At 46.3% G+C, this 23,771-nt stretch overlaps 1 protein-coding gene and 1 non-coding gene across 3 annotated transcripts in view; both read left to right on the forward strand.

Moving 5' to 3' along the window:
* Nucleotides 1-23,771, forward strand: part of Mpzl1 (myelin protein zero like 1) — a 43,908-nt gene that overhangs the window by 12,106 nt on the left and 8,031 nt on the right. The window contains exons 2-5 of one of the 2 annotated variants that reach the window (XM_005370099.2): nucleotides 12,171-12,337; nucleotides 16,642-16,855; nucleotides 17,907-18,039; nucleotides 20,771-20,876. In XM_005370099.2, the coding sequence (XP_005370156.1) occupies nucleotides 12,171-12,337; nucleotides 16,642-16,855; nucleotides 17,907-18,039; nucleotides 20,771-20,876 (620 nt within the window). The remainder of the gene's footprint in view (nucleotides 1-12,170; nucleotides 12,338-16,641; nucleotides 16,856-17,906; nucleotides 18,040-20,770; nucleotides 20,877-23,771) is intronic. The other variant, XM_005370100.2, reaches the window with a different exon arrangement.
* LOC113455641 lies at nucleotides 23,650-23,756 on the forward strand. Its single transcript, XR_003376643.1, has one exon. It is a non-coding gene; the product is annotated as a U6 spliceosomal RNA (small nuclear RNA).

The raw sequence follows: 23,771 nt of genomic DNA on the forward strand, positions 1-23,771 counted from the left end.
ATCTCCCCTGAGTAGACGAGGGTGGCCTTAAATGCTCTACGTCATCTCTATCTCCCATGAGTAGACGAGGGTGGCCTTAAATGCTCCACGTCATCGCTATCTCCCACGAGTGGGATCATAGCATTGCCATCACACCTGGCATGCCTTGCTTTTAAAAGCAAAATGTACATGTCTGCTTGTGTGTCTATACCACATGTGTGTAGATGTCTGAGGAGGCCAGAAGAAGGCATTAGATCCCCCGAGCTGGAGTTACAAGGCTGTCACGAGCTGCCTGACTTAGGTACTTGGGACCAGATTCAGGTCCTCTGAAAGAATAGCAAACACTCTTAACCATGAGCTGGCTCTCTGCCCAAGTGCTTTTAAGTGAACTTTAGTTTTTTTAAGTTATTTGGGTTGCACAGCAAAATTAAGAGGAAGATGCAGCTGCTTCAGCCCCCAGCTCCCCCCCCCCCACACACACTCGGTGCAATCTCCCGTGTCAGGTCCTCCACCAGAGTGGTGCGTGCAAGAAGGCTGTGGAATGTGTGCTGGACAACATTGTCACCCAAAGACTCGCACAGTGGGTCTCAACCTTCTAATGCTGCGACCCTTTGATCCAGTTCCTCCTGCTGTGCTGACTCTAACCATAAAATTATTTTCATCCCTACTTCAAAACTGTACTTTTGCTACTGTTAGGAATCACAGTGTAACCATTTGTGCTTTCTGATGGTCTCGGGTGACTCCTGTGGAAGGGTCCTTCCACCCTGTGGGGGTCACAACCCACAGGTTGAGAGCCACTGAACAGGTGTTTGCAGTAATGTTCACTTCTAGTATGCCAAGCGGTAGACCTATCGTTATGAGCATGTATACAGTAGTTCCAGAGTTTTCTAGTAGTCTAGGGGAACATCACTAACTTTTATTCATTCATTCATTCATTCATTCATTCATTCGTTCGCGTTTTGGGGGACGCTCTTCTTGCCGTTGACTATGCGTGAGGTCTCTTCTCTAGTCATGGCAGTGATGTTTTCTGAATTTGTTTCCCACGTCTACTGACATACTGTAAATCTTCTAAGAGAGTTCACACAGATTTAAAGACACAGTGATCTTTTGTCTAAAGGGAAATTTTAGAACACATTTCTGCACTTGGGAAGGATAAAGCATTGAGTGGTGAACTCTACATTGGTTATGCTTTCAACACGAGATGTTATGTTATAACCTGAAGTAAAATTATCTGATTTACACAAAGTACCTTATTTTCATCTGTTTACCAAGAACTGAGGACATGTTTGGATCCTACATGCGTGTGTTCCAGGGCAGGCCAAGGGCAGTGGTGCCATTTGTGTTGTCTGTTGGGTTGCATTGAGCTTTCGGTCTCTAGAGAAACCCACTGTAGAACACCCCCATATTACTCCTTGGGAATCTGGGGCGGGGACTGGGGCCTTCCCCATGCTCTGTAGATGTTTGTCTGTCTCAACAAGGCCTGTCAGTTCCAGGATGGGCTTGTAAGAATGAATGGTTGCTTGGGGGAAAAAAAAAGCAGTCACAGGAGACGGAGATGAACAGTAAACACAGAGAGGCAAAGAAGCAAGTCCAGGCTTTATAGTCAAGTGATTCGCACAGTGACTGGCCTGATTCAGGACCTTTTGAATGTTTCTCGCTTCAGCAACAGAACAATCTTTGTTAGTCCCCAAAAAAGTTCAGGATAGAGATGTGGCCAGCTGGACATGGATGGGAGAGGCAGGAACAGACCCTGAGAGATTGGGGGAGTCCTGCCTGTCACTACAAGTACGTGGAAGTTTCTCTTAAACTGAGATCTACAGGTGAATTCCCTTTGCAGGAGACCTGTAGATGCCGCCTCCAAGGTGGTGGCAGCCAGTAGACTTTAGGCTGATAATCCCCGTAGACGCTTTCTGTGATGGTGTCTTAAATCTTGAATTCATTTCTTGTGAAGCAGTTAGGACTTTCATGATTGAGCTTGGTGTAATGTTTTATTCTCTCATTTCGCTTTCCCCCAGTGTTCAAACAGAACCTGGACACACTGAGCAGGGACCAGGAATTGTCAGGTAACAGCAGAGCCCCAGTCTCCAGCTCTGATGGCTGTCGACAGCTGTCCTTTCTGCCGAGAGTGGCAGGAGAAGGCCAAGGAAAGGGCAGGATGTCAAGGGAGCGCCAGGGTGACGGAAGGAAGCCAGGCCTGAAGCAGAGTCTCAGAGTGCAGAGGAGCGTGTTCCCCACCAATGAGGAGTTCTCTTGATGAGTATTTCAGGCTCACTGAATGGAGGATATTTTTGTAGCCACTCCTCACTTTCTTTGTGTCATTCAGCTAAGAGAGCTCCAAAATAGAATCCCTGACTGAGAGAAGAAAGGAACCCACTTGAGCTGCAGAGTGGCCCCTAGCCACCAACAGCAACCAGGCAGCTCTGCATCTGCGCACCTACTTAATTAAGCACTCTGCACCTTCACTGACACGCATGACCAGGGTGGCCCTGTTTCTATCCTGCTGGATTGTGCAGGCACAGTAGGCACTGCTGAATAGTGGTGGCACACGCCTTTAATCCCAGCACTCGGGAGGTAGAGGCAGGGGTATCTCTGAGTTCATCCTGGTCCACAGAGCTAATTCCAGGACAGGCAGGGCTGCACAAAATAAACCCTCTCTTGAACAAACAAGCAAACAAACAAACAAACAAGAAGACATCTTCCCGGTCCTTACTAATGTCTTTCCCTCAGTTTTTAACCTGAAAAATAAAATGTGTGCAAGGAACCGACAGAAAGCGCGGCTGATGGAGTAGATTTTGAATACCAGGCAGTACTCTGGTGCCACCGTGTGCCGTGCTCCTGTGCCCCTCCATGGCCCAGCAGTATCCACTACCCTGAATGATCTTGTTTAGTATTGTGTTTTGCTCCTTTCTGTTAAAGGGTCACATGAGTGCTCGTTGTAGAAGACGATATTAGCCCATCCCCATGTACCGACAGAATCAACAAACGGTAGGCCAGAGAAGAGTTTCTAAATAAATGGATTGGTTGTGCTCTTACACACAAGAGAACACACTTCAAAGTGCTTTGAAAGAAAGAAAAAGAAAGAAAATCAAAATCAAAGCAAATGCCTTCTTTCAATGTCAAGGGAAACCGTAACTGCCTCTTTTGAAATGATTAAGGTTTGAACAAAGCCGCGTGCTGTAGATAGCCGAGGATTGCTTCAACCCAGGGCTGTTTCAGGATCGCTGTCTGCCTGGCCTGGGGGAGAGTCTGTTTATTCACAACTGTGCTGTCTGTCCAGTTTGTTTCCAGCGAGTTTGTGAGTTTGAATTTATTTGGAACGATAAGGTCACCAGGGCATGTGTAGGTGGAAGCCTCCCTGACTTCATATGACTTTAGTAATTCAGACGATTAAAACAGGCCAATGTCAGGAAAGGACCTCTTGGACAAACCGAGTTTGGATCTGCTTTCTTCAGGCCAGGTGGTGTCCACGCCTGTAGACTCAGCTAGATGGATTGCCAGGTCAGAGTCGGCCTGACCGACTGCGAAACCAGAGAGCGGAAGCAGATGCATTGTTTCTTGGTTGCTTCATACTCCCATGTCTTTTCCTTGTGTTCTGGCTTCCCATCGAAAGTGCGAGCACAGCAAGTGTGGCATCTTAGAGCCTTGACCTTGCTTGGACGTTTCTGTCTGCCAGGTGTGTTCTAGGTCCTTCTCCTGAATCAATCCCTGTGACTGCTCCTAGATCCATCAGCGAGCGTCCCTTCACCGCTGAAAGTTTGGGCAAGGCCGTGCTCTGTTTTAGAAACGCTATTCTCTAGGGCACCATAGCTGAAGGGTTCTTTCGGGGTTGTTTGTTTGTTTTCTTGACCTTTAAGCTCTAGCATAACTCAGCAAGGTTTTCTGCTCCTTGTTGAACCAAGGGGGAAAACAGCAACTTCCATGCTATGTGTGAGTTTATGGGAGTGTCGTGAGCCTCAGAAGTCAAGTATGGCAATGTTTGATAATCACTTCATCTTTTTATTCATCCATTTCATTTTTATTTTATTTCTAGGCAGTAGTTTTCCCTGACGTCAACAGAAAAAGCTCTTATTTATTTACTTACTTATTTTTCAAAAAGTGAGTTTTGGGGCCCAATGTTTAATACATTATGTCCCGGTTCTTTGTTTTGATTTTTTCCCCCCTCCAATTGCTGTAATAAATGCTATGACCAGAACAGTCCACTCTGAAGGGAAGTCTGTGCAGGGACTCAAGGCAGGAACTGGAGCAGAAGCCATGGAGGAACTCTGATTACTGGCTTGGTCTCCAGGTTCTAATTCAGCTCCTTCTTTTACCTCCTGGGACCATCTGCCCACCGTGGGCTGAGCCCTCCCACCCCCACATTAATCGTTTCTCGAGAAGATGTCCCACAGACCTGCCTCTAGGCCGACTTGGTGAAGGCGTTTGCTCAACTGAGGTTTGTTCGGAGATGACTCCAGTTTATGTATAGTTTACGGAAAACTAACACACTGCAACAGTCATTTTCCTTCCCTTATTTTTTCACCCTTCTGTTTTTAATTTTAGTTTTATTTACGTGTGTGTGTGTGTGTGTATGCACACAGAATGGAGTTGGGTAGAATAGTGTGCGTGCCATAGTATGCAGTGGGGGTCAGAGGCCAATGTCCAGAGTCCGTTCTCTCCTGTCATAGGCTCTAGGTCTCAAACTCGGGTTATCGGGCACGTACAGCAAGCACTTTTAGACTCTAAACTATCTAGCCAGCAAATTTTATTTTCTTATTATCTTGAGAAGTATCAGAGAAGTATCAGATTTCCACATGGATTTTTTTTTTTTTTAGATATCATTATTTTCGGTTGACCTTTCCCACCACCCTCTCCTCTCCTGTCTCTCTCCTCCCCCCTTCAATTTTGTTTTTATAGTACATCTGTTCTGTTGTCCTTCCCCTCCTAGAATCTCTTCCTCTCACAGAATCCCTTCTCTCATAGGCCCTTTTGAGCCTTTTCGGTTCTTTACCTAAATGTATACACATAAAATTAGAAGCGAGGATCTGCATGTAAGAGAGAATGGGAGCTGTTTGTCTTTCTGAGCTTGGGTTACCTTACTTTGTATATTTCCCAGTTCTACCCATTTCTTATGTGTCATAAGTTCAGGTTCTTTACAACTGAATAAAATCCCATTGTGTGTATGTTCCACGTCTCATTACCGTTCATCAGTGATATATCTCTAAGATAACAGCCACTTTTTTTGTTTTTTGCTATGACACCATGCATATGAATTTTAGATCTGAAAAGAATCCATTTGCTATTTTTCCGCAGTGGGATTCCAGCCTTTGGTGGCTGGAGTGTAACTCAGCACAGACCTTTCGGTGTCTGGGTGTTCTTCTCATTTGCGTGTGTAGACGTTGTAATTAGACCCTGAGAACTCCTTTTTATGACTCTGAAGCTGAGCTGTCTGAATCCATAATAATTTAACTATGTTTTCCTACTGTAATAATTAAAAGGGTGAGGGGCAGGTAGGACAAAACAAGCCATTCCTAATTGTTTCAGACACCAGTGAAAGCTCCCTTTGCTTGGGCTGCTCGGAACGTAGCCTTGGAGGGAAACCTGCCTTCTTGTTCTCTCTCTGCTCACATAGGAGGGCATTTTTAACAACTCCAGCCCTGGTCGTTTTGGAAGGTCAGAAAGGATTGCAGTGTGCTTGTTTAAAAGCACACTGGGTTGTAGATTCTGCCATGGGGGAGAAACCATGCGCAGGTTTAAGCAAGAGAAACTGTTGCAGTGTGTTGGGTAGCAGCTGGCTGGATTCTAGCAGCTGTTATTGCATAGAAACCACCTGCAGGTTGAGTCTGAGTTGGAAGAGGCGAGTCTGGTCTCAAAATGGAGGACCACGACCCAGAGGAGCCAGAGCAGTTGTGGAAGCCATTTATTGGTGGCCTGAGCTCTGAGACTACAGATGATAGCTTAAAGGAACATTCTGGGACATAAGGAGCTTTTGCAGACTGTGTGATGTGAGACCCTTAACAAAACCTTCCAGGGCTTTGGTTTTGTGACCTGCCTTTGTGTTAAAGAGGTTGCTGCAGTAATGCGTGCTGGACCACACAAGGTTGAATGGCATGTGGTAGGACCAAAGAGCTGTTTTTAGGGAGGGTCTGTAAAGCCTGGAGCCCATTTAACAGTGAAGAAAATCTTGTTGGTATTGAAGAAGATACAGAAGAATATAATCTGAGCGGTTCCTTTGAAAAGTATGGCAGCTTGAAGCCATCTGCGTTCTAGAAGGCAGGCAGAGTGGGAAGAAAGAGGGGATTTGCTTTTGTAACATTTGATGATCATGGCACAGTTGATGAAGTTGTTGTTCAGAAAGCCAACTGCCAGTGGGCATGATTGTGAAGTGAAAAGAGCCATTTCTAAACAAGAGATGCAGTCTGCTGCATTGCTGGGAGGTGTAGTAATTGGAGCAGCAGGGCTGAGTCCCCAGCACCCCGGCCGCCTGCCCGGCTAGCTTATGCCCGGAAATAACAACACACAAACCGCATTCTTTCAATCACTGCTTGACTCTTTAGCTCTAGCCCTTTTCTCGGCTAACTCTCGCACCTGGACTAACCCATTTCCAATCATATGTGTCGCACCCCAAGGTGCGCTTACCGGGAAGATTCTAGCCTACGTCCATCCTGGGTCGGAGCTTCATCGCGTGTGCCTCAGAGAGCAGAGCTCTCACCTCTGCCCGCACGAGTGGAGCATCACGTGTCTCTCTCTGAGGCGTCTGCTCCTGAGAGGAGAGCTGTCGAGTCTCTGAGCTCACTTCCTCTTCCTCCCAGAGTTCTGTTCTGTTTACTCCTCCCATCTACGTTCTAACCTATCAGGGCAAGCAGCTTCTTTATTTAATCAACCAATGACCTTCCTCCATCAGGGAGGTCTATCAATGGGCATTATTGTGACGTGAGAAAGGCCGCTGTGCAATTAGACAAAAGAGATGCAGTCTGCTGGATCACAGAGAGGTCGGGGAGGTGGATCTGGCAACTTGATGGCTTGTATAGGAAACTTTGGAGGTGATTTTGGTCACGGTGGAAACTTTGGTGGAAGAGGAGGCTATGGTGGCAGAGGTGGTGGCAGCAGACAGGTAGTTATGGAGGTGGTGATGGTGGATATAATGGGTTTGGAGGTTACAGTGGCAGCTGTGGTAGTGGTCATGGATACAGTGGTGGTGGTGGACCAGGAACTGAAAACCAAGGTGGTAGATAATGTGGTGGAGGGAACTATGGCGGTGGTGGGAACTGTAGTGATTTTGGAGACTGTAGTGGACAATGACAATCAAATTATGGGTCCATGGATGAGGGCAGTGTTGGAGGATGGTGGTGTCTGTATGGAAGACGCTCAGATGGTCTGTATGGTCAGATGGTCTGTATGGAGGATGCTCAGATGGTCTGTATGGTCAGATGGTCTGTATGGAGGATGCTCAGATGGTCTGTATGGTGGGTGGTGTCTGTATGGAGGATGCTCAGATGATCTGTATGGTGGTGTCTGTCTCTGCTGGGAATAGTGGTGGATCTGATAGTAAAAGTTTAACAAAATGGCTACAGAAGAAAGCGAGACATTGTCAGGAAAGCTGCAGGTTACTTTGGGACAGTTCCCCCAAATACATTAGAGGAACTGTAAAGATAAAATCAGCCGCAGAAGGAACAATGGTCCACAGTCATAAACATCACTGCAGCTTAAACAGGAGACCCTTCTTGTTCAGGGCCGCCATAGCATGGTTTGCAAAACACGTAGCTGTTTATCAATGCAGTGTGGTGTCAATTAGATGTATATTCTGGAAGTCTGTAATCTATTGAAGCTTTTGCTTTTCATTACACTAGGTATATTACCCTGTAATATACCTGTAGAAGTTGTACCAGGCATAAAAGAAAATTAAGGAATTTTTAACTTATAAAAGGGAAGGAAGAAAACATGCAGGTTTAAGCAAGAGAAGCTGCTACAGTGTGCTTGGTAAAAGCTGGGTGGGCTTGAGCTGCTACTCTTGTGGAAACCGTGGGCAGGTTTAGGCCAAGGTTTCTTCCCCGACTGCCTTCTCGTGAGAAAGCTGTGCTGAGCATTCGACACAATACTTTCCCTTTATCTCTCTTTATCTCTGCTCCTCCTGACTCTCGGGACACTCCCAGGCTTGTCCTTCGCAGTGCTCTCCACACTTAGCTACATTCCTCACTTGCTTCAGAAGAGTGGACGCTGCCCGCCTGTTTGAGTGAGATGATGGGGAAATAATGCTTCAAGCGGTGTGAGGCCTGGCTTGATTCTGGGCCCTGTGGGGAGTCCTGGGGCTTGAGCAGAGGAGTGATGGAATCCTACCTGGGTTCCTGACCTCTCTGTGGAACACGTGTAGCTAAGTGAGTAGGGATGAAAGTAAAGACACCAGTTCGAAGGCCATTGAACTCATCTAAGTGAAAGTGGCTTAGACCACTCTGAGAGATGCACGTGGTTTTCAGACAGTTCTGGAGCATGAGAGGGAAAGGACTCGAGAGGACTCTGGAAGCCTGGAAGGGTCATTTACACTAAGAGAAGGCCAATGGACAGGAGTTAGGAGTTTGATTTGGATATATCAATTTGGGACAGATGTCAGTTGTGTGTCCAGAGTCATCACTTTTAGAAGATGCTTAACAGCCCTGATGTGAGATGAGGTCGCAAAAAAGGAACATTAAATGCACATGGGTCCGAGGGATTATCCTGGGGCTCCTTAACTCGTGAAGGTGGGGGGCAGGGGAGAGACACAGGCAGCACATAAAGAGTCCAGGGAGAATAATCTCCCAGAGCCAGACTAGGAAATTTAAAGGAGCGAGGTTGAACTCTGTCAGGTAAGATTCAGAAACTAACCATTGGCTAAGCCGCCGGGAGTGGGGCTGTTAGTCTGAATTGGGTTTCTTCGTGAGCAAAAGAAGGTAGAAATTAGAAGCTGGAACTGTCTGGAGCTAGAGTTCGTGTCTGGCTCTAAAAGTTACGTGTTCACATCAACTGGTGAGAGGCTGTCTCGGCACGAAAGGCCCCTTGCTTTAGTCACCAACTGTAAGGAATTAAATCAGACCCGTCTCACACAGACTGCTAAAAACCTGTTAGATAGCTGACTAGGGTTTTTTTTCCTCAAAATTCTTGACTCTAAACTCTGCTGCTGCCCGTTTTTTTGTTTGTTTGTTTGTTTTAATAGACTCTCACTGCACTGCACAGGCCTGGCTGGCTTCTCCTCACCATTGTCCTGCCTCAGGCTGCAGCGCCAGGGCCTCAGACCTGTGTGACCTTACCTAGTTACCCCCAGTTCCTCATGCAACATTCTGTAGGAAAGACCCCTTTGCAACTGGGCCCCGAGGCAAGGCTCAAACTTCACAGAAATCCTTGGAAAACTTTGTCTATGGGTTTTAGAGACAGGAGTTGCAGGTTCTCACCATCTGAAGCAAACGTCTGGAAACCACAGCCAGTCACAAGTGTCAGGCCAGATAGTCCTCCTGCCATGAGCTGGTTAACTGGTCTCTCTTGTGCTTTGTCTTTGGTTGGTTCTGAACCCAACTCCCCCAGGGCTGCTTTTCTGCCTGCCCACAATTGCAAGGCACGCCTTTTGTTTGCTTCTAGTCTCAAAGAAAGGCTTATTTTGAGGTTTGGACCACAAATAATAATCCATTGTTCCCTGTAATAATAATCCACCCTCTTTGAGTAGAAAAAAAATTTGCCTGATGCAGTGTGGCTATCAGTTTATTTAAAAGAATAGCCAAAGTGCCCATTATATTCTGAGAATAAACATTTGCAAGATGGTTGGGAGGAATGAGGGGGTGCTCTTATTCTCCTTGGCTAGAGCCTCATTAAGCCTTGGGGAGAAAATGGCTGTCAGTCGGGTGACAATGCTCGCCTGTTACATTCTAAGTAATTAAACACAGCAGGTATTTATTTCTTCTAAGAATACCTTATTTTGCGGACTGGTATTTTTAAGTTAACAGTTTCAGGGCAGATGCATTTAGCCTGTGAAAGTGCCTCTGTTTTGAGTGAAGACTGTCTTAGCAAGGCTGTGCCTCTGTCTGGCCCCACAGTGGCCTCTGATCACAGATCTTACATGGGGGTGCATTTTAAAATTGCAAATGGCAGACACATTTTAATTAGCATTCCCTGGACTTAGGCTAACTGATCAGACCTGGAGGGTGACATGCCAACCCAAACCAGTGTGGTCTGGTCCGTTCCTTCTAGAGTACCAGTGTCTCACGGAATTTTTAGGGGAGGTAAGATTTCACTCATAAAACCAAATACATATTTTTCTGCCTTGAGTCTTTTATGGGAAAAGTATCAGTTGAGTACTAACAAGTATGTCTTAGACTAGTTTAATGCTTTAAATATGAGTGGGGTAAAACTTAATGTGATAATAATTGTTGTATATCAGAATCAGATGAATATGAAAAGTAAGAATAAGGCCTTCATGTTATTAAAAATACCCCCCCCCCCCAAACCTCAAGAAGGCTTTTTTAAAAGTTTGTTGCTTGTCAGTTTTGGTTTTTCAAGACAGGGTTACTCTGTAACTTGCACCATTACAGGTTGACCCAGGCTGACCTCAAACTCACAGAAATCTGCTTGCCTCTGCCTCCCAAGTGCTAGGATTAAGGACATGCACTACCATACCTGGCTACCTAAGGAGGCTTTCCATGGGTGAGCGGTCCACTGTGGAACAGCCAGTGTTTCCCGTTGCTGTGCTGAGATATCCCGATGAAAGCAGCTTATAGGAGACAGGGCTTGCCGTGGCTCACAGTTCTAGGGTCCAGCCTTCCTTGAGGAGATGTTATGGCAGCAGCTGGAGGCGGTCAGTCACATTGTGTCCACATCCCCAAATCAGAGAAGTAGCAAATGCTAGTGTCTAGTGTGCTTTTCCCTTTATTCAGTGCAGGGTCTCAGCCCATGCAGCGGTATCATCCACAGTTCCTTCAGGGTTTTACCTCACCTGAGGCCTGCCTCCCAGGTCCTGTCGAGCTGACAGTGATATCCATCACATTCATGACAACCTGGGACTTAGAAAGACGTCAAGGAAGCCCGGGAGGATATTGCTAAGGGAGAGAAGTCACTCTGAAAAGGCTCCCTCTGTGACTCCAACTATACAGTATTCTGACGAAGACAGAAATTTGGAGACAGCGAAAGGCCAGTGGTTGCCAGGAGCTGGAGGCCATGCTTCAGCAGTGGAACTTGGGACAGTGAAATATTACACATGACTCCTTCATGAGGGATGTACAGTGTTAGACTCGCTGTTAAAATCCATAGGACTTAGAGAGTCTAAACCAGAGTGAGCCTGATGGAAACTAGGGACCGCAGTTAACATAATGTAGCAATGTCTGTTTATAATTGAGACAGATGTACCACACTAATGCCAGATGTTAGCAATAGAGGGGACTGGAGGAGGGGGATGGGATTTGTGGGAACTCTACACTTTGCTTTCGGGATTCTGTAAACATGAAGCTGCTTTTACTGTTAGTTTTTGTCTGTTAATTACTTTTCAAGATTATTTTATTTTATTTTATTTTATTTTATTTTATATGTATGAGTGTTTTGTCTGCATGTATGTATGTGCACCACGTCCAGGAGATTAGAGCCCCTGAAAATTGATGGTTGTGAGCTACCAAGTGGGTGATGAGAATCGGGCCCAGGACCTCTTCAAGAGCAACAAGTCCTTTGAACTGATGAACTCCTTTGAACTCCTCCCACCTTCCCCCCCTCCCCCCCCTCCCCGCAGGGTCTTACTACGTCTCCCTGGCTGACCTGGAACTCGCTGTGTAAACTAGGCTCAAACTCACAGAGATCTGACTCCTTTGCCTCTGGAGTGCTGGAATTAAAGGCATTTGCCACCACACCTGGTTCATCAGTTAATTAAAAGGAAAAAAAATGACTACAGCCAAACTAGTGAAACATATTTAATTAATAAAAACTCAAAAATGAACCAAGGCTGTTGGTCATTACCTGCAATCCCATTACTAAAGAGGCCGGAGTAGGAGGATTCTGAGTTCAAGGTTAGCCTGAGCTGCTTAGTGAGGCTCTGTCCCCATGTAAACAAAATACCTCCCAAACAGTTGTTAAAAAAACAGAAATAAAAAACCCAAAAACCAGACAGTGAACAGTTTCTCTGAAATCTAATAACCTCTCTTTCTTTGGTAAATATGTACAGTGGTATCTCTGCCAAATCCTGCTCTTAAACTTTGTTCCTTCCTCTTCAGTGACAGCCAGGATATCGGCCCTGGAGGTGCACACTCCCAAAGAAATCTTCGTGGTGAATGGGACCCAAGGCAAGCTGACGTGCACATTCGATTCTCCCAACACAACTGGGTGGCTGACCACGGTCTCCTGGAGCTTCCAGCCAGATGGCACGGACAGTGCAGTGTCGGTGAGCACCCCTCCCTCCCCTTCTTCCTCTCCCCCCATGACTGCTCCACTGCTGTCAGGAGGTGGTCCACTCCTACCATCCGGTTCTGAAAAGAGACACCGCAAGGCTTTCTTCTCTTGCTTCAGCATGCTCCAGGAAAAAGTTTGCTTTGCTTAGCATCTCTTAAATGAGCTTATTTCCTCGTCTTTTTATTTATTTCTCTTGCCACCACTACCCTAGCCTGTCCCTTCTGACCATCCGATCCCATTTGGAATTGCTCACTTCCACACGGCAGCCTCTGCTGGACCATGTGACTCTAGTTATTTACCCCACACCTTTTCCGCTATACTTGTCCCGTTTTTTATTTCTATTTGTTTTACAGTATCTGTATCTGTCTGTCTATTCTATCTATATCTCACACACAGAGGTATATATAGTCCTTTCTGATGTAATGATGATTTTTTTTTAATTCGACCTGTAGTGTGATTCTGCAGCATTTACTGGGACTTTACCATGCCATGTATGCCAGGTCTTCCATAAAAGTATCTTTGCTCTCGGAGCTGGAGAGATGGCTTAGAGTTAAGAGCACTTGCTCCTCTTCCCAAGGACCCAAGTGGTGGCTCACGACTGCAACTCCAGTTTCAGGGGATCTGAGTCCCTCTTCTGACCTCTGAGGACACTGCCTGCACATGGTACACAGACATGAATGCAGGCCAAACGCTTTTGTACATAAAAGGGAACTAAAAGGACGTGGGGAAAGCTTCTTTGCAGTGTGAAATGAGTCTGGCACGTGGTTGCCAGGGTGATGAGGGCCACACTAAGCACTAAGAGGCTGGAGAGACAGTGTGCGGGTGTTGTTTTCTTTCCTATCCGTGTTGCTGTGATAAGATACTTTGATGGGAGCAACTTAAAGGAGAAGGGGTTTTAAATTGGCTCACAGTTCACAGGCACAGTCCATTATAAAAGAAAGAAGTCAAGACAGCTTCAAGCTGCTAGTCACATCCCCGTGACTGAAGGGAAGCAGAGACCCACAAGTGCATGCACAGCTCATGTCCTCCTTTCTCTACTGTCCAGGTCCCCGCCCAGGGAATGATGCCAACGACAGTGGGAAGGTCTTCCCATATCTGTTAACTAAGTCAAGATCATCTCCGCAGGCATGCTCAGAAACCCGTCTTCCCATGTTTCTAGATTTCATCAGTAATTAAGATTAATCATCACAGAAAACCAGTGACTGGCTAGAAACTAGTTGTATAGTAGGTGCTTGCTAGACATGGACCAACTGTTCCGATTCATGTCTGTAAAATGGAGCTAATACAACCTCCCACAGAGGGGATTGAGAAGAAGGAAGTTCTCAGTATGGTGTCTAGCTCTCGAGGTGCTGACATATAGAATTATGTGCTGTTGTCGTGTTGGTCCATCGTGTGTCCTTTGAATACTGGCACCTGCTTTAGCATTATTCCTGGCAGGGAAAACGAGTGCCATCTGTCACTCAGTATCTAATCCGGAGTCAGGTGAGTGGTGCCCACCTTTAACCCCAGCACTTGGGAGGTGTCTACAGAGGAAATTCCAGAACAGCCAGAGTTCCACAGTGAGACCCTGTCTCAAAACAAACAACAAAAACCTCAAGCAGAATGGCCCCTCTCCTCTGGCTACTGAGTGCTATAGTTTGAATGTGTTCCCAAAAGTTGTGTTGGAAGCTTGGCCTTAAGCCCATTAGGAGGTCATTAGGGTAAGACTAGTGCTGATGAGAGTAGGGTCCCCACCATGGAGTAGGGTGACTCCAGGAGCGGAGAGACTCGCCCCAGAGCTCTTCTTCCATCTTCCCATGTGATATCCTCTGCCATGTTCTGATGCAACAAGATTCTGCTCTCTAGCTGCCAAGACAGTGCCAGCGCTATGGAGTTCCAACTCAACCTACTGCTTATAGGTTACTAAGTCTACGTGCTGGCTCACTGTATGCCTATGCCACTAATCCTCCTACTTCTGTGAGGGGGGTTGTGGGGAAGGAAGGAAGAATGGACCCTAACCCTCTCCATCACTCCTCAAGGAACCCAGCAACATCCTGTTGCATGTGGATAGATGGGAGTCCCTCACTGACTCCCCTGGTTTCAAAAACAAATCAAAAACAAAATCAAAACAGCTTTCTGTTTGACCCAAGTAGCTTTCTGTTAGAATGTGATATCAAAGCTATGTACTCCTGCTGGGCGGTGGTGACGCATGCCTTTACTTCTAGCCCTCAGGAGGCAGAGGCAGGCAGATCTCTGAGTTTGAGGCCAGCCTGGTCTACAGAGTGAGTTCCAAGACAGCAGGGCTACAGGGGAAAAAAAATTTCGAAAAACCACAACAAACAAAAAACAAGCAAAAAGCTGTGTACTCCCTGAGGAAAAACACTGTGTCTAGGTTGAAGCAAATTCTTGGGCGAGCCTGTGTCCTTCAGGATTTAGTAACAGGGAAGCTCTAAACATGAGAACGTGTTCATTTGTTTAGCTTCCTTACTAGGTCTAGGTGGGCATGATTTTAAGTAAGACAAAACATGTAGGATGCCTGCCCTAAAGTTTCTGCCTTTCAGTAGCTGTGAGGGCAGCAGGAGGAATCCTAACGAAAGTCTAGGGAGTCGGTACAAAGATTCTGCTCCCATACATAAAGCATCAGTGAGGAACATTGCCAGTATTCCCATAGATTAAAATTAACCACACGTTTATTTAAGAGCGTCTAAAAGAACTCCGTAAAATTGAGAATTTCTCTTTAGTTTTAGGATGTTGGGATTATTCAATCTGTAGAAAATAAAGCAGCTATCAGGAACTTGATAGCTTGAGGTTAAAAGCTTTCTCTTTCCTTTTCTTTCTTCTCTCTCTTTTTTAGACAGGTTCTCTATTATGTAGCCCTTGTTGTCCTGGAACTCACTTTGTTTCTTTTTTATATATATATTTTTTATTAATTTATTTATTTATTAAAGATTTCTGTCTCTTCCCCGCCACCGCTTCCCATTTCCCTCCCCCTCCCCCAATTAAGTCAGCCGCCTCCTCAGCCCGAAAAGCAATCAGGGTTCACTTTGTAGTCCAGGCTGACCTCAAACTAACAGAGATCTGCGTGCCTCTGCCTCCTGATTGAATGCTGGGGGAAAAAGGCATATACCTCAGCTGGCAAAAACCTCCTTTTAGGGAGCAGTTCTGTTTATTCTCACAGTGTTCCTGCATTGTGGTTTGTGAAAGTCTAGATGACTCGAGGCTTACAGCTAACCTGCTGCATTTCTGACTTACAGGTTGTTTTCTTCTTTTAGATTCTTATAGGAGAAGCGTACCCAGCATGCCCTGGCTTCCCTAGTGCCTGAAGTCGGGCTCTACCTGTCTAGCATTGAACTGACTTTTCTTCCCTTCTCTGTTCTTTTAGAGTAGTCTCATTCTTTGAAGGGCTCCCGTGGGACTCTGTCAGGATTGTTCTGCCTTCATCTATTCCCACTTCCCTTGTGATAGTTTCTTAGAAATAACAACCTTTGCTGCTTCTCCTTGAGTCTGGTCTACGTGCTGCTCTCTTCCTTGTCCCCAGACTGGCACATAATACCCGTTCATTCTACTCCTTCGTGATGTTGGTCAACACTGCTGATTTGGAACGCAAGTTAGGGAGTATTTGGAGATGATTCGGAAAGGGAAGACTAGATTATTTAAAACGCTTGCTAGGTTGACAGTTTTTTGCTTATTTCCTTACTGAGGGCAGGGGAAAAAGGAAGATAGGCAGGCAAAATGTCACCTAGCAGGAGAGGTGATGAATCACAGAAATCACCTAGACTTTGAATCAAAGGTGGACTTGAGTTCCACCTCCGAGACCTGTGACCTTCCACAGGTCACTACAGCTTTCTGAGCTTCCCAGTCCTTGTGTAGCTCAAGCGTGGGGAAGAGATCAGATAAGGACTGAAGAGAATGGGGAAGCCTGGGGTGGATTTGTGAAACAGACTCTTAGAAGAAGAAAGAATTACTCTGAGGTTTATGAATAATGGATTTCTAAGGTCATTTTTATGCTATGATACAGTGGCAGTGACTAACTGGGTAATTATAAGAAACACAGATTTACTTCTTACAGATTCGGAGTCTGGAAAGCTGAAGACCAGTGACACCGGCATTTGGCAAGGACTTCTTATTGTGCCATCCTGTGGTGGAAGCCAGAAAGATGAGGGAGTGAAGTCCCTTTGCCAAACCCACACGTGATTTGCTCTCCCGCAGTGGGAGTACTTTTGGAAGGGTCCCCTAATGGCACAGCACGGCTGGTCCAGACGACGGGAATTCTGCTCCGGGAGTGGCTGGCTCATGGCTCTTGTTTTCTCATTGCAGTTTTTCCACTACTCACAAGGACAAGTGTACATTGGGGATTATCCTCCGTTTAAAGACCGCGTCACCTGGGCTGGGGACCTCGACAAGAAAGATGCATCCATCAATATAGAAAATATTCAGTCTGTTCACAACGGCACCTACATCTGTGATGTCAAAAACCCTCCTGATATAGTTGTCCGGCCTGGGCACATTAGGCTCCACGTGGTGGAAATAGGTACTTCCCACAATGTTTGGCATGATGGGATGTGGTCTCTTTTGTCATGTGTAGCTGCAGAATAAGATCTGTGTTTCAAGATACATTTGGCAGGAAATATTTTTGGAATTTATTTATTTATTATTTTTAAAGAATCTTTTTAAAATGATTTATTTATTTCTTTTATATGCATTGGGTGTTTTGCATGCCTGCATGTCTGTATGAGGGTGTTGGGTCCCTTGGAACCGGAACTACAGACAGTTTGGGTGGGTGCTGGGAATTGAACCCAGGTCCTCTGGAAGAACAGCTCGTGCTCTCAACCACTGATCCATCTCTCCAGTCCCCAGAATTTATTTTTATGGTGTTGGATATCAAACCCCAGGCCTCATAAATGCTGGCCAAGTACTCTACTGCTGAGCCACATCTCCAAGCCCTGAAGGGATGGTTTTTGCCTTCCAGCTGTGCTGTCTGTCTCTGGACTCTGCGGCTTAGCCCAGCAGAGCTGACTGTTGGGGAGCTGCTGCCCAATCAACACAGCAGGTGGCTTCCCTTCCCACATCTCTCTTTGGAGCCCGTGGTCTGATTTTGGGCACGTTAGTTGTTTAGTGTTAAGAGCAAGAATGACCAAATTCACAGTGGCTGGATGAAGTGGGCTGTAGGAAAAGGAGATTAAGACTGTTTGATATTGTCAAGGGTGATATTTTAGTGTCTCCTAGAGCAATACAGAAATTTCTTCCCTTGTTTGAGGATATGCTGCAGGGGATGCAGGTTCCAGTGTCTCTTCTTGAGACAGCCTTCTGCTGGCCATGGACTGGTGTAGATCCGTAGCTCCAGATTTGCTTTGACTATGGAATGTGGGGAGGAGGGATTGTGGGTGTAGAGGTGCTTGGCTCTCTAGTCATTTTCACCCGATATGCCATCTGTGGTCATCCTCAGATGCTGCTCTGTGTAGTTTGTCTAGTAAAGGAGGATAAGTAAGATGATTACTGAAAAAGAAGACTCCTGTTTATTAACAAAACTCCCTTTCTTCTCTCTGCACCCCTCCCCCACCTCCCCCTATTCTCTCCTCTAGACAATTTACTGGTGTTCCTGGTGTGGGTGGTGGTGGGCACCGTCACTGCCGTGGTCCTTGGCCTCACCCTGCTCATCAGCCTGGTTCTGGTGGTCCTCTACCGGAGGAAGCACGCGAAGCGGAATTACGCGGGGTAAGAGCTGCGAGCTGTTAGCGACGGGTTGGCGAGAAGGAATCAGGCTGTATAAAAACGTTCTTCTCTCTGGGAAAGGCACCATGAGGGACTCTCTGCTGTTTGCTCTTCCTTCGGGCCCAGGCGGTCCCAGGTTTATGGTGTGGCTTGCTGCTAGCTGCGGAAGTAGATGCTGGTCTCTCGTCTGTCTTTGCTTCTGAGGCCTGGGGAGGTGAACTGCTCTGCAGCAGTCAGGCACTGAGTTTCCGTACCTTCCACTCAGCAATTAGAATTCTTAAGCCACAGACACCACTTACCTAACCTTAAGGGTTTAATTTTCCCAGGCATGGTGGCACATGTCTGTAATTCTAGTACTTGGGAAATAGTTCAAGGCTGTACTTGGCTACACAGTGGGTTTGAGGCCAGCCTGGGCTACATGAGACCTTGTCTCAGAATAGCCCCGGGACCTGGCAAGGTTGTTGAACAGGTAAAGATGGTTGCCTCCAGGATGAATGGTCAGAGTTTGATCCCTGAAGTCCATATAGCAGGAGGGACCTAACTCTCATGAAGTGTCCTTTGACCTCCATTTGTATGACAAGGTGTACATGTGCGCCCCCCCCACCTCGGACTCTCCCCACACAGATAAATGTAAAAGAAAAAAATTGAAATGAGAAAAAAAAATTAATCATAATGTGTTGCTATTGATCCTACAAGGGCCTTCCTTTTGCTCTATGGAGATGCTCTGCCAGTACGTGACCCTCCGGGCCCTGTGTGATGCAGGGCTTCTCTTCCGCTGTCGTTCCCACCCCACTACGACCCAAGCAGCTTCATCGCTTTGCTGTTTCTTGATTGTGTGCACCTAGTGTGGGAGAGTAAGAGCTAATGTGAAAACGTAACAGGAAGAAGGAAGAGGTGCTTCTGTTTTGATGTCACACAAGGGACACCTGAGTGTAGGGCTGGGTCTAACTGCAAGACGTTCTCTTTTCCCCACTCCAGCTGGAAAGCTAACCCCTGTAAGCTATAGTGCTCACGCGGTCAGACTGGGGATGAAAGCCGCATTCGAGTTGCTCTAGCCTGGGCAGCACCACACACGCACAAGCTAACTTGCGCCATCCTAGAGGAACTGTGATTAGAGAGGCCTGCATGCCCGGATAGTGGGAGCTCTCTCTGTGGGCTCTGCTGACCTCCACTTGTTAGCAGTGCTGTGTTTAAACAAGCCTGGCTGTTCTGATTCAGGTATTACTTGCTTGGAATGCGTCTGTTCTGCTGACTCTTGCTCCCTTGCATGGGGTGTGTTTTGTGATTAAATACAGCAGGATTGATGGGTCTCAACACGAGACTGATCTAAGGTAGTAACGCTTCAAGACCGTAGTTTTTGCTTGGGGTTAATAAAGTGGACGAGAAGATGTTTCTTCGGTCCTGCATGGCACCATGGTTGCTGCTGTTCTTAATTTGGTCATCTCACCACCACCACCACCACCACCACCACCACCACCACCACCACCACCACCACCACCACCACCACCACCATTTCCTGCTTTTCTTCCTTAGTACGCTGGGACCAGGTCCTACTTATCTTCCCTTCTTAAAAAAAAAAAAATAAAAATAAACAGCTGACATAGAAGACATATTGGCACAGTAACAAGACTGCATCTCCTCTTTTTCTCCCCTAGACACATGTAACTGATCACATTGCCCATATGTGTAATGTGTACATGTTCAGCCTGTTCCCTTTGTAGACACTAACCGGCAGCTCGGTGCTAACCCAACAGCTATTATGGTTTGTTCACAGGTGTGTTGTTTGACCGTAATGAAAATATAAAACATCCAGATGAAGTTAGGTTCATCTCAGCATGTATGTGTGCGTGCCCTTCATGTAAAATACGTGTGTGTGATTTCCATACATGAATTTATTGTCGATGATTTAAGACCTTCTTTGTGTTAGAATAATTGAACAGTTTGGCTCAGGGCATGTAGCCTCCCATTCCAGAGAGGGCAGTTTGCAAAGTGCCCAGGATGCTTTGGTCTTAGTAATGACACTTTAAATGCGATCTTCTCCAGACTTCTTACTTCTTAGGTTATTATGTCAGCCCTAATGACCTGCTTCCTGTTCAGTTTCCCTGACTTATTCCTGAGGTAGCATTTTGTAACAATGCCCTGATGCTTCTCACAGAGTTCAGTCCATGTAACAATCCGTGTAGCATCCCAGAGTTTCTCATGGGTCATGACTTCCTGGCTGTTTGTGTGTTTTGGAGGCTTTTGTGTTTTTGGTTTTGTTTGATTGTGATGTTGATAGGGAAACAAAATGTGGGGAACTAAAGAATGGGAGGAGAAGGGGAAGGGGAGCCACGGTGGATGTCGCCCTGGGATCTTTGAGATTCATCCAGATGAGCCTTTGCTTTGATGATGAGTAAAGCACTCGGCCACTAAGCAAGTAGAACTTGTGCCTTTAAACGTTTATCCTGAACGGGGTGGATGGCAGGAGGAAAGACAGCACAGCGCACACACAGGAAACAGTGTTGCTGCTTGCTGCCCTCGGCCACAGCTGGCTGCCTTAGAAGAATGCCGGAGTTGGAGGAGCGAGGATAGTTTGTAGCTGTTGATGGTCTGGAGCCCCACTGTTTTGTTTCCTGTTGTTTCCTGTTGTGCGTCTGCTGCTTCACTGTGCCGTCCCTTGCATCTCTGTACTTTTGTTTCCATTTATTGTGAATTTTTGTTTTCACATTTGTTCTTCAAATCGCCACCTCATCAGCTGCAGTACATCAGAGCGTTTGTCACCAGTTAAGCAGGCTCCACGGAAGTACCCCTCCGACACAGAGGGCCTAGTAAAGAGTCCGCCTTCCGCCGGATCTCACCAGGTAACAGCTGATGGCACTCTGCGCTAAGGTTTGGACCGCTCTAACTTCTTGGGTATGAAGGAGAATACTGTGATGTTCTCACTGTCATAGACATGCAGAGGAAGGGAGGAAGATGGAAGAATGAAAGGGCTGGTCTGAGAAGACCCCAGGAAAAAATATATAGAGCAAAGAACTGATCTTAGGGAAGTTTCTCACCCAACCACCACTAATGTTTATGAAAAGGTGTCTCCTTTGGCCTAAGTGCAAGTAGCAAGTGGCTTTGTCAGCTTTTATAGTCTTCAGTTGACCAAGAAAATAAAATCTAATAAACTGTATTCTAAAGTACTTCATAAGAATTTAACAGGGAAGAACTGGGGCGATGCTTCATCCAGTAGAGTTCTTGGAAGAGGACCTGGGTTCAGTCTGCAGAACCCATATAAAGGAGGAGGGGCAGCTGGATGTGGTGGCAAGCACTTAAAGTCACAGTGCTGGAGAGGTAGGGATGATGGACCCTCAGGCTCACTGGCCAGCTAGCCTAGCCTAATTGCAATAAGTGCAAGGTCCCATTGAAAGACTGTCTCACTGGGCGCTGGGCACGGTGGCCCATGCCTTTAATCCCAGGTCCAGGGAAGAGAAGCAGGTAGATCTTTGTGAGTTCAAGGCCAGCAGGGTCTACATAGTGAGTTCCAGGACAGCCAGGGCTATGTAGAAAGACCTTGTCTCAAAAAAAAAACCAAGAGAAGGGGAGACTCTGTATCCAGAGAAAGAGGGAGAGAGAGAGAGAGAGAGAGAGAGAGAGAGAGAGAGAGAGAGAGAGACCCAGTATCCAAAGACAAGTGGATGGCGCCTGAGAAACCATATACATTCAAGGTAGTTTTTAGCGCATGCACACATTTTCATGCAGGCACATGTACACACACAGAAATTAGCAGGGAAAGTTGGTGTTCCCAGTGTTAATAATAAAGCAAGAAATTTATTTCATGACCAGCCACAGTGGTCAGGATTTATGATGCAGAGTACCAGAAAATTTGTTTTCAAGAAAAAGTTGATGTTCTTGCTAATGATAATAAAACAGAAAATTGATTTTCTTTAGGGAAAAAAAATTGAGAGGCTGGAAAGATGGCTCCAACAGTTGGGAGCCCTTGACTGCTCTTGCAGAGGACCCTGGTTCAGTTCCCAGAACCCACATGGTGACGCACAATTATTTCTAACTATAGTTGCAGGCAATGCAGTACCCTCTCCTGACCCTCACAGGCTCCAAGCACAGATGTAATGCACCTACAGATATTCAGGCAAAATATTCAGACACATAGAAACACTCTTATCTGGATAATTTTTAGGCCAGATAAATAAGGAAGAGTATTTGGTTCCTACTTACTGTAGGAAGCTCTGAAGAGAAAATCTTTCATTTGGAATTTAGCACAGGACTCAACATCCTGCTTCCTATTGTATTTTTACTGCACCGCTTTGAACTGTAACCATGTTATATTCAAAGCTTCAGAGGTTTGTGGAGTTAGTGTGGAATAGGAACCATTAAGGAGGTGATTGCTAACGGGACTGATTTTCACAAACAGTAAAAAGGATATTTGTGTTCCATAGATAATATTCGAGGTCTTATTCCGTGGGTTTACATGTGGTGAGAGAACTTACACCAGACAGGAAACTGACACATTGTCCTGACTTTCTAAGGCACAGCACGCTGTCAGGATTGGGGTTCACTCCGGGTCTCATAGACAAGCGGGTGTTCTATGGCGGCCACACCAGGCTCATAACCTGTTCTTGTCCCCCACCCCTTCCATTGCCTCAGTTTACTGATTTGGGCCCTGACTACGAGGAACAGAGCTGTAACGAAGTCAGGAGAGTTACAAATAGATTTAATGGCTAAAGAACCCTTGAGGAAGTTCTTCTGCTGAAAACAAACTCTTAGTTTCAAACAATAAAACAATGGCTTTTCGAGACATTGTAAAATAGGGCAAGTTGCCAGACGGTCAGTGGCATGGTCAGTGGCACACGCCTTTAATCCCAGCACTTGGGAGGCAGAGGCAGGCGAATCTCTGTGAGTTTGAGGCCAGCCTGGTCTACAAGAGCTAGTTCTAGGACAGGCTTCAAAGCTACAGAGAAACCCTGTCTCCAAAACAAAAACCAACAAACAAAAATAGGTCACGCAACACTGTAACCTCTCAAAGAAAAAAGCAGTGCAGGCCCTGTGGTTGCACCAGCGTACTACAGACAAATGTTGGGGGGGGGGGGGAGTGGTAACGCCTGGGCTCAGCTGTGTCACTGAACCAAGGAGGTGGACCTGAGAGTTTGGGCTGGATGTAGATTTGTGCAAATGTGATAGAATGCTTCTGAGACCTGGAAAAGAACCTTCTGTGAAGAAAAGAATCCACAGTGCTTGGAGCTCACCAGGAGCTGGGAATGGTTTGTGGAGAAACCTGTTAGTGCTGGTGCTTGGAGTAGCACACCATTGTAGGTGCTTACAGTAACACCCAGATAAAGGGTACTCTGGACCCCCTTTTTACAGAGCCTGAAAAGAAGCCTCTAGAGATTCCAACTGATCCAGAAGTAACTGAGCTGTATGCCACAACAGACTCCAACAGCGCCCAGCAATCCGGGACCCAAAAGTGTAAAATTTATGTTTGGTACCAATCAAAAATGACTAGGCATATGGCCAGGTGTGGTGCGTACTTGGGAGGCTGAGACATAAGGATTGCCTAAAGACCAAGATGGGCTACATAGAAACCCTGCCTCAAAGAGGGCTAGGGAAACTAGGCATAGAGGAAGCAGGTAATCCGTGCTCACTGCGGCAGCCCATCTACTAAAACTGGGATGATACAGAGAAGATTAGCATAGCTCCTGTACAAGGATGACACGCAAATTTGTGAAGTGTTCCATTGAGAGAGAGAGAGAGAGAGA

This window comes from Microtus ochrogaster, unplaced genomic scaffold (genome assembly GCF_000317375.1).
Source record: "Microtus ochrogaster isolate Prairie Vole_2 unplaced genomic scaffold, MicOch1.0 UNK70, whole genome shotgun sequence".
Lineage (NCBI taxonomy): Eukaryota > Metazoa > Chordata > Mammalia > Rodentia > Cricetidae > Microtus > Microtus ochrogaster.